This window comes from Sciurus vulgaris, assembly GCF_902686455.1.
Source record: "Sciurus vulgaris genome assembly, chromosome: 5".
NCBI classification, from domain to species: domain Eukaryota; kingdom Metazoa; phylum Chordata; class Mammalia; order Rodentia; family Sciuridae; genus Sciurus; species Sciurus vulgaris.
In genome coordinates this window covers 73960818-73980798 of record NC_136465.1, presented here as the reverse complement: position 1 = coordinate 73980798, position 19981 = coordinate 73960818, and the positions used below count along the sequence as shown (strand labels likewise).

Below are 19981 nucleotides of genomic sequence, written 5' to 3'. Positions count from 1 at the left end.
AATCTTCCCAGTATCCAGCCTTCATCAAATCACCTATATTACCTTATTGCCCTTAAATGGGGCCTAGATCATTTTGGAAGAGTAGTGGAAGACAAATATCACAGAGGTACCAGGGTGCTACACTTTATTGCAGGTGCTTTGGGAGAGGAACAAAAGGTAGAAAAGCAAGAAAGCATGAAGAAGGGAACCAGGAATGTAGTAATGCTAGAGCCATATCACAGGGCTGTGCACCCTGTACCATCCAGGTCTGGACAAAAGTAATGGCTCTGGGGAAATACTCCTAGGGCCTGAGGTCTCACCTTGGAAAACTGCTGGGCCTATAAAGGGATGGGGAAGTGTTGGTTGTCCTTGCATCTAAGGGAGAGGATATAAGGACTATGGGGAGGGGAAGCCATAGGAGGAGATGGGGCAGTTCTTTGCCCCTATGTCCCTGATACTGCCTCCCAAAGGCACACTCCCATATTCCCATTGCCTCAGAGGAAGAAGCTTTGTGGGAATGGCCCCTGGATATAGAAGAGAGAACCTAAAAGAGATCAGATGTTGGGGGGCAGCCGAGTATCTTCATAGCCCTCCACAGGCCTCAGTTCCAGATTTTGAGGAAGCTGTCCCAGGAACCAGTGGCCACAGCCATCCCATCAGCTGTGACCCCCAGGCAGCTGACCCTGTTGTCATGACCAGAGAGGATGCCTGAGGAGGAGGGAAGGGAATCAGTCATCTTCACATGCATCTTGGAAAGTAGTGTGTGGGAATATGCAGGAAACCTAGATGGGGTAAGCTGGACTTTCAGCCCCTGAAGGAGACTGAAGGACTAAAAGAGGATTAGCCCTAAGGGGAGGGATTACTCTTGAGGCCAATTCCTCTATCCTTAACTCAGGTTGGGGATGGGGCGGGGCAGACAGGGAAAGGTTCAGAGTGTTGCATGCTATGAGAAAAGCCAGGGTCACCTTTATGGGAATGGGGAAATGGGGAAGGGGCACCCTTTCATCCAGTGAACGAAGAGAGTGAGGCCCAGAGAGAAGTGACTTGTGCAAGAGAACTTAGAAAATAAGCAACTAAATTAGGATTTGGATCCTGACTCTTGGGCCTGAAGTTTTTTGTTTTTGTTTTTTGTTGTTTTTTTTTTTAGCACCTGGTCTCTCCCAGTTGAAGAAGCCAGGTTATCTGCTTCAACTCTAGGCCAGGCTGGTCCAAGAGAAGTCCCTAGATTGGGCCTATAGTCACTCCAGGTACTCCAGATCTTGATTCTGCTCTCTTCCTTGGCCCCCTGAGACTAACCTTCCCTTCAGTGCATGATCCTGGAGCTTCAGGCACCCAGAATGTACTGGACATTCAATGTCCACAGGTCTGGGGATGACCAGTACAATGCAGCCATGCCACTGGGCAGGGGAGGAGGTGGGGACATGGTCCTAAGTTGGGAAGCAAGTGGTGATGGTTTTCAGGGTAGAGTTATCCAGTAATTAGGGAACAGCAGCAAGAGGGTCCCCATAAAGATTGCTGGTAGGAGGGGACAGAACTGAGAAGGAGGGCTGGGGTAGGTCCTTACCCACACGCTCACACTTCAAGGAGTCCCAGACATTGCAGTTGAAGTCATCATAGCCTGCGAAGAGCAGGCGGCCACTGAGTGAGAAAGCCACAGATGTTATGCCACAGATGATGCTCTCGTGGGAGTAGTTGGTCAGCTCTTGGTCTGCCCGCAGGTCAAAGAGGCGACAGGAGGCATCATCTGAGCCCGTGCAGATGGCCTCTCCATTGGGGAAGAACTGAGGGTACAGGTGGGAAGGTGGTTGGAACTCAGACTGGAGAGAGCTGCTGCCTTCCTTCCTGCTCTCTGGTACCCACCTGATGACTCAGGGCAAGCTCTTTCTGTCTTCCTTCCTATCCCCTCCCTGGCCTGAGGTGAGAAGCAGCCAGAGCATGGCTATTTGCTACTGACATTTATCACATGCTGGCTCAACCACAGCTCCCCCATCACTCTCATTGGTCCTCACTACAGGGCTGCAGACATCATTCCCAAGTTGTAGGCAAGAGTACAGGGACTCTTCTGGGGTCACACAGCTAGAAGGCTGAGGTCGTCCTAGATTCCTGTGACTACACAAGTGGGCTGGTCATCTATATAAACTGAATCTGATCATGAGGGATGTCAGATAAACTCAGAGGGAAAGTATAGAAACTCACTTGTATTCAAAAAAGTGTTAATGTCATGAAAGAGAAAGGTGGGAAAATGGTTCGAGTTTAGAGACTAAAAGGACGTGATAAGGGAATATAAAGTTTCTGCAATGAATCCTGGACAGAAAAACACATTGCCATTGAGGACATTTTTGGATAAAGTTATTATTATTTTTTGTACTGGTGATTATACCCAAGGACACTTTACCATTGAGCTACATCCTCAGTCCTATTTGTTTTTTTGTTTTGAGACAGATCCTGAGGGACTCACTAAGTTGCTTAGGGCTTCACCAAGTTGATGAGGATGGCTTTGAACTTGTAATCCTCCTGCCTCACTAAATTGCTAAGGCTGGCCTGAAACTTGCAATCCTCTTGCCTTAGCCTCACTGGGATTATAGGCATGTGCCCCAGTGCACCTGACTGATAACTGGTTAAATTTGAATGTAGACAATGTTGAATTCCTGATTTTAAGAATTATACAGTGGCTACATTATAGGATGGCCTTGCTTTTTGGAAATATTCAAGGAGTAAAGTGGGGATGGGGATATAGGTTAGTTGGTAGAGGGCTGGCCTCACAAGCACAAGGCCCTGGGTTCAATCCCCAGCACTGCTTTTAAAAAAGGAGTAAAGTGATATGATGTCTGCAACCTACTATCAAAAGACCCAGAGAAAGAGCCCGGGGCGTGTGTCTCAGTGGTTGCCTACCATTTACAAGGATGCCTCAATTCCCAGCACCTCAAAACAAAATGAACAGACCCAGTAAGGAGTGTGCAGACACCTGGTTGTGTATGTATGTCCAGAAACAGTGATAAAGTAAATGTGGCAAAATGTTAACAGTGTGTCTAACAAAGGTACCTGGAAATTCTTGTGTTAGTTAGTTTAGTTTTGTTTTTGTTTTTTTGTTTTTTTTGTACTAGGGATTGAACCCAGAGGTACTTAATCACTGAACCCTAGAGCTTGATGTGGACAGACAGGGACTTGTTAAGTTGCTTAGGGTCTAAGTTGCTTTATTGAGAGACAGGGATTCACTAAGTTGCTTAGGGCTTCACTAAGTTAATGAGGATGGCTTTGAACTTGCAATCCTCCTGCCTCATCCTTCTTTTATTAGTTCTGAAACTGTCCTGTAAGGTGAAATTATTTCAAAGTAATGATAAAGGGCTAGGGGAGCTCTGGAGGGGACAAGGAATGTATGTTGTGGGGTGAGGTGGTGTCAGGAGTGGCACAGGGAGAGGTGCTCACACAAATGGCGTTGATGTCAGACTCATGGCCAGTGAAAGTCTGACGGCAGGTCCCCTCCCTCACGTCCCAGAGCTTGGCGCTGGCATCACAAGCCCCCGAAATGAAGAGTTTGTAGTCTGGAGACACAGCCAGGCTCATACAGTCACCCGTGTGTCCCACAAACACTGTCTTCTGTTGTCCCGTCTCAATATCCCACAGAGCACTGCCAAGAGGGAGGAAAGCTATCACTGAGAGGCCACATATGCCTAGGACAGGACTGCCTCCCAGGCCTCAGCACCCACAGCATTCAGTTCTCACCATGTGGTGTCCCCTGAGCTGGTCACAATGTTGTTGTCATCCAGGAAGCGGCAGCAGGAGAGATAACCTGGAGGTGGTTAGAAGGACAGTGCCTGGGCTTCAGAGCCACAACCTGCCAGGGGTCTGAACTAAAAAGAGGGTGTCTCACTCACCTGTGTGAGCAGAGAGCTCCCGGCTGACCTTAACATTGCCCTCACGGGATTTGAGGCTGTAGATGGAACACATGTTGTCCAGCCCCCCACATGCCACAAAGTTCCCTGATGGGGCGTAGGCACAGGTCATGACCCAGGAGGAGCGCAGTGGGATGGCGTGCACCTGCAGAGAGGGTAAATTCAGGCAGAGGTGGGTACAGAGCTGAGCTCAGGTGCTCAGGGGCAGAGGAAAGTGGGCATAGTGTCCTCTGAAGGTTGTGGTGGTGGAGGTGGGTAGGTAGGGCTGGTACCTTGTTGGTGGTGTAGGTGTCCCACACAATCAGCTTCCCATCTTGCGAGGCACTTACCAACAGCCTGGGGAGAGGGCAACCATGTCATCCACACCTTTCCTCCCTATTTCCCCTTCCCCTCTGGGCTCTTCTCAAGCCTCACTTAGAATCAGTGGCCCAGTGCATGGCATAAATCTTGGCCAGGTGCCCCCTTAATGTCCGCCGTGTCCGCAGCTGGACTCGTCCCGCCACCTCTAGGCCAGACACCAACTGCAGAAAAAGAGGGATTAGATGTCAGGTGTCTGCCACAGTCTCTGATCAGTACAAGTACCTGCTTCAAGTATCAGCCCTGGCCTTAGAGAAATAAGTCTCTTTCCTGAAGTGACTTAGACTCCTATGGGAGACAGATGCTTGCATGACCAGTAGCCTGTGTTTAGCAACACTTCACCAGACCACAGGGAGGAAGAAGAGATTTTTCTTATGTAAATGTTCACACCTTGACCAATTTCAAGCTTCCAGTGTGAGGTTCATTAAAATGAACTTGGGAAAAGATATACACAGTATGCTTTTATAAGCCTGGAGGCACTTGTTGTCACACAACACTTCAGCATGGCCAACTCTAACTGGGTACCAGGCATCACCATGACCCTGGACTTAACCTCCTAAAATTCATGATCCTAGGTCCCTTGAATGCTAACCAGCCTCTAGACAGGTTGGGGCTTCAGAGTCAACAGACTCAATTTGCCATTCCTTGTTATCTTGGTCAAGTTTCTTACCATCTCTGAACCCCTTTCCTCAAGGTATAAAATGAGGCTCTGTCATAGCATGTATCTTGCAGAGTTGTCATGAAAATTATATAAAATTATGCATTTAAGCAACTTAGCCCAGTGTCTGACCCATGGTATTTACTATTATTAACATATTTAATCTAAGATGCCATCAATTCTAAAAAGCACCATTATTTCATGTCCCACTAAGAAAAGAAAAAATGCTATAAATTATAATTGTAAGATATCATCCATTGTTGATTTCAGAGATGCCTAAAAATGAAGAGATGTATATCTCAGAATTGGTGGAAATTAGTCTTAGACAACTGTCAACTAGAATCTATACGGCCTTCATGATTTGCCAAGCCCTCTCACTCCTTTCATTTCTAGTGCCTGAGAGGGGTTGTCATCACCCTTGTTTTTTGGATGAGAATAGGAACAGCATCTGCGTCTTCAGCATCTAAGACAGTGCCTGGCACAGAGCAGGTCTCTCTAAATGTTTGTTGAATGAATTCATTACTGCCATTCCTCACTCCAAGGACACACTGTACTAAAGCCCAGGCACCAGTTTGTTACTGGTCAGGGAGCACCTGTCCCCTCCCCTTGTGCCCTGCCCTGGGGGGAACAGGAGGGCTCACCTCTGCCAGAGTAATGTCAGCACAGGCTTTCCTGGCATCCTGCAGGGAAAGCAGATATCAGGGAAGGCTACAAGCAGGGTGGGGGTCATCATGTGTGGGCCTCAGATGCAGATGGGTATGGGGCTCTGGGCTTTGGGGGGGTCTCAAATGTAAAACCCAAGTTCAGAAAGTCTCTAGCACTTCTACATCAGTGGTCTCTAAGGTATCAAACAGGTGCAAACCCAGCCCCTTCCCTCCAGGTCACACCCCCTCTTATTCTCAGTTTCTGGGGTCCCTAGTGGGAAGGTTCTGGGGTTACTGCAATCTGCTTCTTGAGCTGCTCCGCTTCCTGCCTCAGCTGCTCCATTTCCCCCATGGCGGACAGGTAGAGGGGTAGCTCCGGCTCCTGCCAGGAACATGGGGCAGATTTGGGAGAGTCCCCACCAGGCCACTTTTCTGTCCTTCACACCCCACCCCAGACTCCTAAGGACTGGGTCCCCACTATGGAAAATGTGGAAACTATGGGGGGTGGTGCCTGAACCCTCTCCCCAGCTAGGTCCTCCCAGATGGAGTCCTACACCTCCAGCCCCAGCCCTGCCTGAGCCCGCCTGCTGCCCCCACCCCAGAGGGCAGAGCCCCGGCCAGCTCCCTCTTACTTGGGCTCTGGCTGGACCTCTCCCAGGTTTCCAGCTCCGGTTCCCAGGCGCCTCCTCACTCCCTCAGCTGCGACGCCTGCCTGTCACCTGCCCCGCTCTGCTGCCAGAGGAGCTGGCCTGGCCTGGCCCCGACTGGGCTTGGTGCGGGAGGGGGGAGGGGGGGCACTGACAGAGAAGGTAGAGCCAACGACAACAACGTCAGGCAAATGAAATCAGCTGGCAGGGCTGTGGGGAAAGGACAGGGAGGGAGGAAGGTGTGTGGCTTCCAGAGAGACTTGGGCCCAGCTTGTAGGAGGGGTGGGAGCGGGAGTGTGGGCTAGAGAGAGTGGCCCCCAACAGCCAGCCCAGAGAGGGAGGAGGGGATGGAGGGGTGCCTCCCTGGTCAGTCTCTGCAGGCAGAGATAAGAGCATCAGGCCCCACGGATCAAAGCAAAGCTGTGAGGATTAAGGGTGGGGTTTGGGAGAAGAGGAGAAACCACAGTTCCTGTGGCCCCTTCAGCTCTGGCCCCCACCTATGGTCAAGATCTTGGAGTTAGGGCCTGCTCAGAAACCAGGCCAGGAGCCAGGATATCAGAGTAATGGATGGACCTGTTGTTAGCACCCCAAATTGTGTTCCCTTGCTGAGGGCAGTGGGGGAAGAGGTGAATCTGGGAGGGTACAGACAGGAGCTGAGATTAGAAAGGACTGATCTGGATAATCCTTCTTCTCAACAAACCCTAACCAGCTGCCCCTGGGCTTGATCCTGGGGAGGGAGAAAGGTACAGGGGATCCAGACAGAAGGCTAGAAAGGACTGCCTCTGCTTTGGACAGAGGAAGGACTACAAAGAGAGGGCAAACCTGTCCCCAGCTCCCAGGCTGGGATGTGACCCCCTCCTTGTCCCCTAGATTCACAGGACCCTGCTGGGACTGTGAAAGCAGAAGCCAGAGGGATCACAGCACCCTATCTCAACCAAGTTCAGGGAGGGAAGATGGGGCTTAGAGTTGGAGGCCCAAGGAACAGCTGTCAGGGGCTTGGGTACCTTTGCATAAGGGAGCAGGTGGCTGAGATTTCCCTGGCAAATCACAGTCTCACACTGTCCTGCCTCTGGGAGGCCTTAGACACCTGTCTCCTCCCAGGCTAGTCATAGCCACCCCCACCTCCAGTCACCACAGCAACTGTGATACACAGGACAGGGCCCTGGCTGAGGATCTTCATGTTCTTTATTGCACAGGCTGGGAGAGAGGAGTAGGCTATCTTCCCTTTATCCTCCTCACAGTTAGTCTCCTATCCTTGCCATTTCTTTTCAGGGAGGCATAGTGTTCTGTGTCTGTCTTAGGGCTGCAGGTCCATCAGCTGGGGCCAGTCCTAGCTCCCAGGCCTGGTGAGTTCTAGGTTATATCTGTTCAGTGTTCTCTGAGTTCAGTGAGGGATGGCCCCAGGAATCCCCAAGTTGGTGGAGAGCAGGGATAGAGATCTTGCGGTTCTGCTCCTGATGTCACACGGGAGCTTCTCTTGGGTCCTTTCACAAGTTAAGTGGTCAACATCCCCAAGGAGCAGGCTCAGTCACTCACAGCTCCTCTCGAACCCGAGGTGGCTTCCCAGTTTTGTCTTGGACCCTCTGAAGCTTTCGACTAGGGGGTTCTGGGGAAGGGTTTCTGTTGGGCATTTCTTCTTCTTCCTCTTCCTCCTCCTCCTCTGACTCCTGTAGCAGTTCTTTGGCTTCTGTCCATTCCTGGGGGATGGGGAGGACAGTCTGACCCAATCCCCTGCATCTACCTTCCCTGGGTCATCTCAACTCTATCTCACCCACCTGACAGCCTCCTCAGTGGCTGCCTGCCCACCCTTCACTCCCCAGGAGAACCACATTCTTTCCTACCCCACTCCTCCTTACCTGCTCCCTGTGTTCAGGTGCCCATGTGTGCCACAATGCCAGGGCACAGCGTCTTCCCCGTGTCACAGCCCATACACCATGGGGATTCTCCCCACCAGAACTGAAGGCCACAAGGCGTCCACAGCGAGGACGAACCTGAGCCTGCGGGTAGGGCAGGTTCAGTTCCAGGGATCAGCCCAGCCCTCTTAGGGAACTTGGCCCTCACTCCCTGAAGTAGGACAGGGAGAGGGGGTTCAGAAGGTCAGCTCTCTTGCCCATCACTTTTCCCTCCTTCATTCGAGAACTGACTTGGGGCGAATGAGAAATCAGCCTTAACTTCAGGAGCAAAAATGACAGATTTAGGCTAGAGAAGTTGGAAGCCAAAGTGCAGTGACTTCGACTGAGGGTTTTCTGTTGGTTCCTCCCCTGGTGTCCTGATCATTCCTGCCCAACCCCTGGAGCCCAGGTTATGAAGCAATCGGAGGCTATGAATAAGGGTACCAGACTTAGGATAGAAGGAGATTGGGCTTTTGGAGGCATTTTTCTACCCTCAAAGAAGGCCTGGATTATAGGTGGGTAAGAAAGTAAGAAGGTGATTAAACAAGAATTAAAAACCTCTCTTCTCTTACACATTTCTAGGCCCTGGTGTCTACCTAGAAATTTCCATGATCTAGGAATGGGAGGATAATATCATCTAACATTTATTCATTCATTATTTGGCAGTGCTGGAGATGGAACCCAGGGCCTTGTGCATGCCAAGCAATCATTCTACTATATCTCCAGCTCCACCTAATGTGCTAATTGTTTATTAGTACTAACTACTAGCTCATTCTTTTACATATATTATCTAAATCACTCCTTATTATCACCCTTAAAATAGGTACTATCAGGGACCGGGGATGTAGCTCAGTTCGTAGAGTGCTTGCCTACACATACCCAAGGCCCTGTGTTCAATCCCCAGCACCACCAAAAAAAAAAAAAAAAAAAAAAAGAGGTACTATCAGATGGGTTAGAGTTTAGTGGTAGAGCACTTGACTGGTACCCACACTGCAAAATAAGCAAGTAAATTAAAAAAAAAAAAAGAAAAAGAAAAAAAATGTATATATAAATATATAAAATTTTGTACCAGGGCACTGGTTTTTGTAACCCAAGGGCACTTAACCACTGAGCCCCAGCCCCAGCCCTTTATTTGTCTTATTTTGGGACAGGGTCTCACTAAGTTGTTTCAGCCTTGCTAAGTTGCTGAGGCTGGCTTTAAACCTTCAACCCTCCTACCTCAGCCTCTGAGCCACTGGGATTACAGGCATGTGCCACAATACCTATCTATAATGAAAAATTTAAAAATAAAGTAGGAAATCTTATTATCACCTCTATTTAGGAACTGAACCTCAGAAAGGTTAAAAACCAAAATCTGAACTCTAGTCCAGGTGGCCCCAACATTGTGTTACAAGCCACCATGCTTGTCTTGCTATGGGAAGGAAGACTACTTTAATTTCTTCAAATTCCTAGGGACATGGAGTTCTTTTGTTGTTTGTACAGAGACTAAACACAGGGGTGCTTTAGCACTGAGCTACATCCTCAGCCCTTTTATTTTCTGAGACAGGGTCTTGCTAAGTTGCTGAGGCTGGCCTTGAACTTGCGATCTTTCTGCATCAGCTTTCTGAGTCTCTGGGATTATAGGTATGTATCACTGTACCTAGCTGGGGCATGGAATTCTGGAGGGACCCCTGGAGACTGTGCTTCACTCACAATCCCCCCCTTTTTTTTTTTTTTGAGACAGGGCCTCTATGTTGCCCAGGCTACTCCCCAACTTCTGGGCTCAAGCAATCCTCTTGCCTCAGCCTCCTGAGCAGCTAGAACTATTGGTCTGCATCACTACACCTGGCTATATCCACCTTCTTTTAGGAGGTGCAGCAAACCCTGAAGGCAAGGCCTTGGGGGCCACTTAGAGATTTACTGGGGGCACTCAATCAACCTCTGTGAGGAAAGCCCTGAACATAGCCAAGTGGCCAGGAGGACCAGAGAGGCAAGGAGAGAAAGGGTTAAGGTAGCCCCAGCCATTTCCCTGCATTTGCCTCTGGGAACCTTCTGTTTTGAATCTTGACCCTGCAGGTGCACCCTCTGTCACACCCACTCCCCTACCTCCTCACCCCCTTACCCCCCACCCCACCACACATACACACCTACCGTGACTGTGAGGGCATTCGGTTGTGTGAAGAATAAGTCCCCACCCTGGAAGTCATCATTGAGGTAGAGGAGTCCACTGGAGAGGGAAGAGGACAGGAGGCAGTGAGACCCCCACCCACACCCAGGCCTGCTGTGGAATGACCTTTGTGTGCCCACTTGCCTGCCCAGTGGAAGGGCCGCCCACCTGTAGTCTCGATAGGTGTAGGCTGGGGGCTCCCGCCAGCACTCTCCAGTGTCAGGGTCCAGGACACAATTGTCTGCATGCACTGGGTGACTCAGGTCCATGCGCTGCTCTTGCTCTCCTAGGACACAAAGGGATCTAGTGAATGCCTCTGTGCTCCTGCCCATTCACCACCCCATGGACTCAAACCACCCACATGCACCCTGCAGCTCCTGGGGTCACAGTTGGGCAGAGAAGTCATCCTCTTCCTAGGCAGGGGAGTTGAGGTTTTTGTGAAGACAGAAACCCAAGCAAGTTGGAGGTGATAAGCATGTTCAGGGCCTGAGGGTGGGGAGGCACAGTGGAGGTCCCTGGAAGTTACCTTCTATGGCACTACGGCATACCAGGTGGGTGAAGGAAAGATGCAGGGGCCGCTCTGGGGAGAAGTAGGCCTGGGTCAAGGTTCGCACACGCTCGCTCACCTCCAGAAGCAGCTTGGCACCCTGACTGCCCACAGTCCCAGCCCGGGCCAGCTGCAGCAGTAAAAGGGTAGTAAAGGAAGGAAGTAATGAATGGTGGTCCCAGACCTAGCCACTGCTTTCTACCCATGGGTTTGGAGTCTCAGCAACCATCTCTGTCCATCAACTCCAATTGCTCATTCTATCAGCTCTGTGTCAACACCTCAGGTCCCAAGGTCTTAGAATACCCAGAAGCTCAGCCCTGGGTGCCCAGCCTCCTGCATACTGTCTTCTTCAGAGCCATGGTGCCTCTGCTCACCTGTGCAGCCTTGAGCACTGTGAGTCCCTCAAAGTGTTCATGGGGGGTGTGAGGGGAGCGGCGACCACGATAGCCAGACCTGGCTCCAGCCCCAGCTGCGTCCTAGGTAGAGAGGGAGCTCATTGTGGAGTCACTCCCCACAGCCCACCCTCTGACAACAGGGCTACCAGACCATCCCTCTGGCCTTCTCACTCCCTGGAGCTCCTATTGTTCCCTGTGGTTCCTTTCTCTGAGCTGCTGCCCTTTTCCAGAGAATGATGTCATTATGGTTGTCTGGACTATCATTCCCTGGGAAAAGTCTGGAATCCCACTTACCAAGAGGATTATGTGTGCACACAACTCTGGAGAGCTTCCTACAGCAGGGAAGGGGCTTCTGAGAAGGTAAGGATAGCTGAGAAGAGAAGCAGAGCTGTGGACTAGGGCAGAAGGCTTGAACACTCATCCATGAGAATAGAGAGGTCTTCCTGGAAATGGAATCCTAATAGGAAGGCTAGGTCCTGGGAGGAAGCTGAGTTGGGGTGAAAGACAGTATTGGCCCCTTCCCATTTGATATTTTCTTGGAGAAACTATGATCTTCATTGCATCTTGACTCTGAGTCCTAATTACCCACCCACCTATTATTCAGTGCATGACCTGCAGGTCACCCACTATTTGGATGTCCATTGCTGGAATTGTTCACTTTTCTGACATCTGTTTTTCTGTCTTCTTTTTGGATCTCAGTTTAAGTACCACAACCGAGTTATCCCAGCATACAAATCTCATCTTTGAGAGAGCACCTAGTCACCCAACCTTCTATTTTTATTTGTTGGTGCCAAGGATAGAACCCAGGGTCTCACAGATGCTACGCAAGTGATCTTCTACTGAGCTACATCCCCAGTCCAAACTTTTTTTTTTTTGAAGGGGGGGTTACTGGGAATTGAACCCAGGGAGCTTTACTACTGAGCCACATCTTTTTTCTTTTTTTATTTTAAGACAGGGTCTTGCCCAGGTGCAGTGGCTCATGCCTGTAATACCAGCAGCTCAGAAGGCTAAAGCAGGAGGATCACAAGTTCAAGTCAGACTGCAACTTAACAAGGCCCCAAGCAAGTTAGCGAGACCCTGTCTCAAAATTAAAAAGAAAAATAACCACAATAAATAAAATGAAATAAAATAATAAAAAGGGCTGGGAAGTTGGGCGTGATGGTGTACACCTGTAATCCCAGCGGCTTGGGAGGCTGAGGCAGGAAAATTGGGAGTTCAAAGCCAGCCTCAGCAACAACAAGATGCTAAGCAACTTGGTGAGACCCTGTCACTAAATTAAAATACAAAATAGGGCTGGGGATGGGGTTCAGTGGTTGAGTGCCCCTGGGGTCAATCCCTCATACCAAGGAAAAAAAAAAAAAAAAACAAAACAGATAGGGTCTTGCTAAGTTGCTGAGGCTGGTCTCAAATAATACAATTATCCTGCCTCAGCCTCCTGAGTTGCTGAGATTAAATCATGTGCCACCATGCCTGGTGCAAACCTTCTATTTTTATGTTCATTCATTCAACACATTTATACTGAGCACCTGTTATGTATCAGTCACTATTCTAGGCATTGGGGACAGAAATGTGAATAAGAAAAGGTCCCTGCTCTCATAGGATTTATATTTTGAGAAAATAAATAAGTAAATAAATGAACAAACCAGATAAATTCAGGGCATAAGTGCTATGAAGAAAATTAAAACAGTTACAACATTGAGATTGCTCAGGCAGGGGTTGGGGAAGAGCTAACTGAAGAGGTGACATCTAAATTGAAATCAAATAATAAAAAGGAACTATTTGAATGTCTGAAGGAAAATGTTACAGACAGAGGAAACAGCAAGTGCGAAGGTCCTGAAGCCAGAATGAGTTAAGTGTGATCAAGAACAGAAAGTAGGTCTGACACTTGGCGGTTGTCTTTGATTCCCTCGTCTCATCACCTTGCACACAGATGTAGTCCTTACTTAACCTCTCTATAGTTGATGTTCTGAACATTTCTTTCCTGTTCTCTCTTCATTCTATTGAAATGAAGACCTAAGGCAGTGGCACTCTACTCACTCTAGAAGTTTCCCTAGTTTTTCTCCCATTGCATTCTACACATCACCACTAGAGAGCTCTACTGATTCTACAAAATGCTGATGCCAGAAACTGTACTTGGAAATTCTAAGTCACTTAGAACTGTGTCTAAGTGTCAAGAGGTTGACACTAAAGTCAACCTCTGAAATCCTTTAGCAGCTGTCCGCCACCCAAAAATAAAGCCCAAACTTCTTTCTAGCGGGCAGAAGGTCCTCACTGTCCTTGGGTCTTCACCTTTGGCTCTTTCCCTCTTCCCTGTACCACCTCTTGATAATATATAACCTGATGATAATCCCAACAGCTAGCACTGAGGTTTATTTTTCTTTTTCTCTTCCTTTTTCTTTTTTTATACTGGGGATTAAGTCCAGGGGCAGGGACACTTAACCACTGAGCTACATTTCCAACCCTTTTATGTTTTATTTTGAGACAGGGTCTTGCTAAGTTGCTGAGGCTGGCCTCAAACTTGCAATACTCCTGCCTCAGCCTCCTGAGTAGCTGGGATTACAGGTGTGAGCCACTGCACTAGGCTGCCTTTGTGTGTTTCTTTTGTTCTTCCTATCAATTTCTGACCAAATTCCTTTTTAAAAAACATCCACCTCATATCAGGGGTACCTTTTACCACTGGAAAGGCAGTCATAAGCACAGTCTCCAGTGGAGAATCAGGATATGCCAAACAAGGGATGGGGCAGGCCAAAAGCCAGGAAACAGGCAGCTGTGACTAAGATTCCTAACTAGCAGGCTGAACTTATGGGCCTTCCTACCTTGGCCAGCTGCAGCAGCACCCCACACTCAGTTGGGGTGAGCAGCCCATCCAACACTGCTCTCTCTGATCCATTCAGCTGCCTAGCATCCTGGGTCAGAGTCACTCCCTCCAGGAGAAGGACATCTGGAAATAGAGGGACAGGGCACAGATCACTGAGGATCTGAGGGGCAGGCCCAGCAGCAGCTGGCAGTCCCCAGACCCACCCTCCAGGCTCCTGCCTCCTACCACCACAGGAACTTACCTTTCCAGTAGGTCAAGGGCTTTGGCTGTGGAGGCTCATGGTCCCAAGACCTCTTCTCTTGATCCTCTCTCAGGGGTGAAAGAATGCTCAGTGGGTACACAGGACAGTCCAGACCCACCTCCCAGTCAATACTCCCTCTCCTTCCAGTCAATACCACGTGCCTCCCACCACAGAGCATCTCCTACCTGAGTTTTTCTCTAAGACCCTCAGGGATGAGAGCTGCTGGGGTCCAAGGATCCTGTGATAGTCAAGAAAAGTGCTATCACCAACCCGGTTCAGTCCCTGGTATACCTGAAATCAATCCAAACTATCACACTAAGGTCTTCCTGCTTCCAGAGAAGGCAGAAGCAAGAAAAGCCCCAAACTCAATGTAAAGGCTACCTAATGTAGTGCCCTGGGCATTAGACCAAACTCTGTAATAATAATAACAACTTACATAGCACTTACTATCTGTCAGGTACCCTAAGAGCTTTATACATGGAAGTGGAACTAATCATTTGAGATTCACAATAATCTTATGAAACAAATAGTGCTAATGGGCCCATCTTGTAATTGTAGGCCCTGAGACACAGAGAGGTCAAGTAATATGCTTAAGATTAACACAGCAGGGTTGGAGTTGTGGCTCAGTTGTAGAGGGTTTGCTGGCATGTGTGAGGCACTGGATTTGATTCTTGGCACCACATATAAATAAATAAATAAAGGCTCATTGACAGCTAAAAAATGTTTTTTAAAAAAGATTAACATAGCTAGTAAATGACAGAGTAGGATTTAAACCAGCTTACTACCCTTGCTTTCATCTAGGAGTTCTCAGCCAGGGCTGTCCCCCAAGGGACATTAGGCAACATCTGGAACATTGTTGTGACTTGGGGTTATGGTTGTGCTATTGACATCACTGAGGACAGGGAAGGTGCTGAACCTCCTATATTGCACATAAGTCCCCCAGCAAAGAATTATTAGATATAAAATGTACCTCCCCCACCCCCAGTACTGGGGATTAAACCCAAGGCTTTGCATACAAGTACTCTACCACTAAGCTACATTCCAGGCCTCAAAGAGTCAATAGAGGCAGGTGTGGAGGTGCATGCCTGTAATCCCAGCAGCTCGGGAGGCTGAGGCAGGAGGATTGTGAGTTCAAAGTCAGCCTCAGCAATAGCAAGGCACTAAGCAACTCAGTGAGACCCTGTCTCTAAATAAAATACAAAACAGGGCTGGGGATGTGGCTCAGTGGTCAAGTGCCCCTAAACCCCAGTTACCTGCCCCCCCACCCCAAAAGTCAATAATCAACTGATGTTCTATGGTAACATACCAGTCATAAATAACCTCCACCCTTCTCTATCCTCTCATAATGAGAAGGAGGGCAATGAAAGTGGTAGCAATGGCACTTTCTGTACTGTATATCAAATGATATGGCTTTAACAGTCCTTTGGGACAAGTGTGATCGATCATTCAATTTACAGGTAAGGAAACTGAGGCCAAGGCAAGTGGAACTTCAGAGCCTGTTTATAGCACAGGAAGAACTGACACTTAGTCCTGCATGATTCCAAAGCTGCCCTTAACTACAGGCACACTGTCTGTCCTTGGGAAAGTAGGACGACAGACTTCTCCAAGCTTCCTGGGGCTATGGAAAAGTGGGAGATGGTTGCAAACAGTAGTAACATATAAATGTAGGGTGTTACTGTTCCCTTCCTCCTGGGCAGTGCCACAGGGAGGGCTGGATAGGAGAAGGGCATTACTCACAGGATCCTTGAAGCTGGTGCCCAGGTGCTCCATGGCATAGTAGAGCTGCCTTTTCTCCCCCTGCGATCGAAGGATGAAGTGCTGGATATCCTGAGGTGGGTGGAGGCAGACAAGAAGGGAAGTGAAGGCTGGAGGAGAACAGGGCCATCCCGGTTCCAGGGGAGGCCTGGAAGCCCCTTAAGCCCTTCACTGCTCCTCTTAACTTATGGGTTCAACTTTCTTCCCTCAGTGATTTCAGAGGTCTGGGTTCAAACTGGGAAAGAGTGTGTGTGTGTGTGTGTGTGAGTGTGAGTGATAGAGAGAGAGAATGCACACACAAGTGTAAGGAGGGGCAGGCAGGAGTGAGGAATAAGAATAAGGGAAGAGAATCCGGGGAACTGGACTCCAAAGCAGTCTAAAGTGGGGAGCAGGGAGCTGAAGCAGAAGTCAGATATTGGATTTGAGGTTCCCCCTAGTGGCTAGAGCACTTGGGTAGGAAGCCAGGATGGGGGGTGGTCCAGGTTACTTCTTGGGTCTATTTGTTTGATCTAAGGCTACCTTAAATGCAGGGAGGGGAGTTACCTCTCTTGGCCCAAGTCCAGGTCTTGGCTCTCCCAACTGAGCCTGATACTGGGCCAGCGCTTTCTTGGCAGCCTCATCCTCCGGGTAGAAGAGCAGGACACTCAGGACATTTTCTATGGCCTGAGACAGATTTCCCACTGGAGACAGAATAATGGAAGAGGGGAACAGAGACTGAGGACAACAGTGACCCTTGGGTAGGGCAGACAAGACATGTAGACAGAGATAGCTGCAGAAGGTGGTCTGCCAAGATCATCTGAACAACTCCAAGAGACCCCAGCCTGCCTGGCAGATATACCCGATATACCCACCTATCACTTCTTTCAGAAACTTACCCAAGCATACCTTTATTGTCAGAGTTCAAAGAAGAGGAAGAAAAGAGAGAGCAAAGCGAGGTGAGAGGTAGCAAGGGTAGAAGGAGCCCTGTGAACCATCTCCTGAGCTTTTCACAATGATGCCAAAGAAGGAGAGCAAATTAAGAGTCCTCCTGAAGTGATGGTCCCCATGGGCCCTGACAGTGAAACTACAGATTCAAAGACAGATGGGACGGAGAGATGGGGCTCAGGATATCATCAGAGACAAATCTTGACTCTTGTCTGTTTCCAATCCCACTCACTCCCAGGGCCCACCCTTCCCCAACTGACCGTGAGCATGGGCTTCATGCAGACGTCTCAGCTGGCTAGGAAGGAAGTCATGGACAGGGAAGCTGCGACCAGGACGTGTGGCTATGTCTGCCACACAGCGCTGCCGGCACTGCAGGACCCGAATCCAGTGTCCTGCAAAAGACACATGTGGGCCATCTGGCTCCTGCCTGGTGCTCCTTGGCATCAATCCCCTCCTACACATAAGCAGTCTCCACCCCTTACCTGCAATGGCCTCATAGAGGCCCCCCTGGCTTCTGGCCCCTTCTTCCTCCTCTTCTCCTTCCTGCTGCTCCTCAGGCCCCTCACAGTCAGACCTACAGTTCTCCATCTGGGCCAAGCTGCCCTGCAGAGCCTCCTCCAGATTGGGCAAGGCCAGTCCTGCTTCTTGGTGCTCCAGTAGCTCCAGACCAGTGTCATAGGCTGCCTGTGTGGAAGAGGAGCAGTCAGTCACCTGAGATTCTGGGGAAGAAGGATACCAACCAAGATTGGGAAGTGGAAAGAAGGAGAGGGGTACTGGTCTCATTTGGGGAATGGACTCCCTGTGCCACTGTACCTTGGGGAAGAACAGTCATTAGTCTCAGAATCAGAATATTAGAAAATCAGACATTAGTGACCACCAAGGAGGGAAACTAAGTTCTTGGGAAGGACTCTTCATCCAGGGCCACTAATGACCAGTACCCAGTCCTCCTGATGCCCACGCTGCACTGGGTCACAATCCAGTGAGGCTTGTGTATCCAGCCAGTCAAAGGTTTGCTGCAAAACAGGGGTGGTGCTGAGGGCCTCACCCAGTGTGGGGGTGTCTCCAGGTCCCGGAAGTTTTGAGGCCTAACCCCAGACATTCGTCTGTACTTAGCCATGTCCTCCCGCATCTGCAGGTGCGTTGGGTTTGCTACAAAGAAGGTGTGTGCTGCAGCTGCTGCCAGATCCAACTTCTTCATCTGAGAATCCAGAAGGAAGGGGGCGTCAGAGCCCAGAAGTGGGGGTGTCAGACCACTGCCTCCTGGACAGCCTCCCTACTCCAGACACATACTCTAGGACTACCTGAGAGCTTTATGAAACCCTGGCCCATCAGGGTTGCCCCACCCCCCAACCTGCAGACCCCCAGAAACCAAAATATTGAGACTCTCAGGAGACTGATATTTAAAGAAAAGGGGGGTCCGGAAACTTTGGAGTGGGTGGGATACAGACAAATGGGACTTGGTCTCAGTTTGGGTGACAAGGTAGAAGTGATGACTAAGGGAGGTGGGGAAGTGAGAGAGACTTGAACCATTAGCAAAACCCGTAGGTCTCTAGGACCCTGAGCTGAGGTGTGTGGAACCAACGCCCCCGCCTCCCCCAGCCACGTAGGCATCAGCTACTCTCCTGGTGGCTGCTGCGCAGTGTCCACTGGCAGTACCCCAAAGGCCGACTTCAGGCGCTCTCAGTCTTGCCTCTGTCCTCTAACCTTTGGAAGCTCCCTCCTACTTCCAGCAAAGGCTCACACTCAACCCACCCCCACTGCCACCAACCACACACACATATTCACACTTCCCATCCTTTGGCCGGTTTCGCCCCCACGCCTCTGCTACTCATTTCTAAAAGAGCCGCGCTCACCCCCATGCAGATCTCAGTAAGGCCTACTAAACTACAAGTACAGACCTCTTCCCTTCATCTTCGATCCACTCCCACCCAGTCTCATGACCTCTCCATCCTCAATCCAACTTGGCTCCCACACTTCCTAGGCTGTCCTTCTGGAACCTTCACAGGTCCTTGCCATAGTTTTGAGGGACCTACTCAAAGGTCGAGGTCCTTTGTGCGACCCCACAGCCCCACCCAGAGTTAAAGCTGCTATCAATCCGCCCTCTCCTGGTCAGCTCCAAGTAGAACAGAAACTTGGGTAGGGGTAGGACCCTCGCGGCTCCCGCACCTGGTAGTAGGCCCTCTGCAGGTAGTTGTAGGGCTCCCGTCTGCGGAAGGCGTCCCGGAGCGTGCTACCCACGCGGAGCCGCGCCGCGCCCCCGGGGCCCAGTCTCCGTGCAGTGCACTGGGTCAGGCATTCTGCGCGGCGGAGCGCGGCGCGGAGGAGCAGCGGCTCCCAGGACTCCTGTGTGCGTCCCCGCCCGGAGTCAGGCTCCGGGGCGCCGAGAAGCTGGGCGGGGAGCGCGGCGCTCGGCTCCGCCGCACAGCTAGCCCCACAGTCCCGCCGCGCGCGGCCCAGAGCCGCCTGGCTCCGCAGCGCCTCCCGCAGCAGCGCCACCGCCGGCGCCCAAGCCCCTGCCGCGTAGGCACGCAGCCCATCGGCGTAGAGCAAGTCGGGGGCCTGGGGAGGCGCCCCCGGGGCAAGCGGGGCCAGGCCGGGGGGCTCTGGGGACCCCGGGGGAGGTAGCAGTAGCAGTAGCAGCAGCCGGAGGAGCCGAAGCATGGTGCTGGAGCCGCCGGCAGCCGCGAGGGAGGGAGAGGAAAGGGGGAAAGGAGGAGGGAGGGGAAGGAAGGAGAGATGAGAGGAGGAGGGAGAGGAAGAGAGAAAGAATGAGTGAGGCCAAGGAGACTTGATGGGGCAGAGGCCGGTCAGTTGAGGAGGCCAGTGAGAGACACGGAGAGATAAGTGAGGAGTGGGGAGCAGGTCTTTAAGAATAGTGGGTCTAGTGTAGGTGAAAGAGGGAAAATGGAGAGGGGAGCAGAATGGGGGAACTGGAGCCGGTCTGATGCCTCCTGTTGGAGGACCGGGTGATGCCACCTTTCTGGCTCAGGGTGTGGGGGGTACTTGGAGCTGTATTCTCAGTTATTGTGTCCAGGAAAAGGAGTGTGGACACCTCCCACACTCTCATGTACCAACCCACCCCTTT

General features: G+C 50.5%; 2 protein-coding genes across 6 annotated transcripts; both read right to left on the bottom strand.

Annotated features, from left to right (window-relative positions):
• Positions 1 to 100: 100 nt before the first annotated feature.
• GNB3 (G protein subunit beta 3) lies at positions 101 to 6304 on the bottom strand. Of its 2 annotated transcripts, XM_079142460.1 has the most exons (10): positions 6164 to 6304; positions 5827 to 5913; positions 5529 to 5567; positions 4287 to 4393; positions 4145 to 4208; positions 3855 to 4017; positions 3703 to 3769; positions 3406 to 3607; positions 1544 to 1760; positions 101 to 687 (listed from the first exon to the last, which is right to left on the bottom strand). In XM_079142460.1, the coding sequence occupies exons 2-10, from the start codon at positions 5881 to 5883 to the stop codon at positions 581 to 583; spliced, it is 1023 nt and encodes a 340-aa protein (XP_078998586.1). In that variant the 5' UTR covers positions 5884 to 5913; positions 6164 to 6304; the 3' UTR covers positions 101 to 580. The 2 variants fall into 2 exon arrangements, with proteins under 2 accessions (XP_078998586.1, XP_078998587.1); XM_079142461.1 differs by lacking the exon at positions 5827 to 5913 and having other exon boundaries at positions 6164 to 6257.
• P3H3 (prolyl 3-hydroxylase 3) lies at positions 6196 to 19832 on the bottom strand. 4 transcript variants are annotated; one of them, XM_079142453.1, is made up of 16 exons: positions 19063 to 19832; positions 17942 to 18094; positions 17379 to 17580; positions 17142 to 17288; positions 16516 to 16652; positions 15955 to 16044; positions 14403 to 14455; positions 14218 to 14285; positions 13975 to 14099; positions 11138 to 11239; positions 10743 to 10893; positions 10385 to 10502; positions 10201 to 10276; positions 8035 to 8175; positions 7715 to 7875; positions 6196 to 6328 (listed from the first exon to the last, which is right to left on the bottom strand). In XM_079142453.1, the coding sequence occupies exons 1-16, from the start codon at positions 19555 to 19557 to the stop codon at positions 6247 to 6249; spliced, it is 2301 nt and encodes a 766-aa protein (XP_078998579.1). In that variant the 5' UTR covers positions 19558 to 19832; the 3' UTR covers positions 6196 to 6246. The 4 variants fall into 4 exon arrangements, with proteins under 4 accessions (XP_078998579.1, XP_078998580.1, XP_078998581.1 ...); XM_079142454.1 differs by having other exon boundaries at positions 6247 to 6388; positions 19063 to 19831; XM_079142455.1 differs by lacking the exon at positions 6196 to 6328 and having other exon boundaries at positions 7346 to 7875; positions 19063 to 19829.
• Positions 19833 to 19981: the final 149 nt, after the last annotated feature.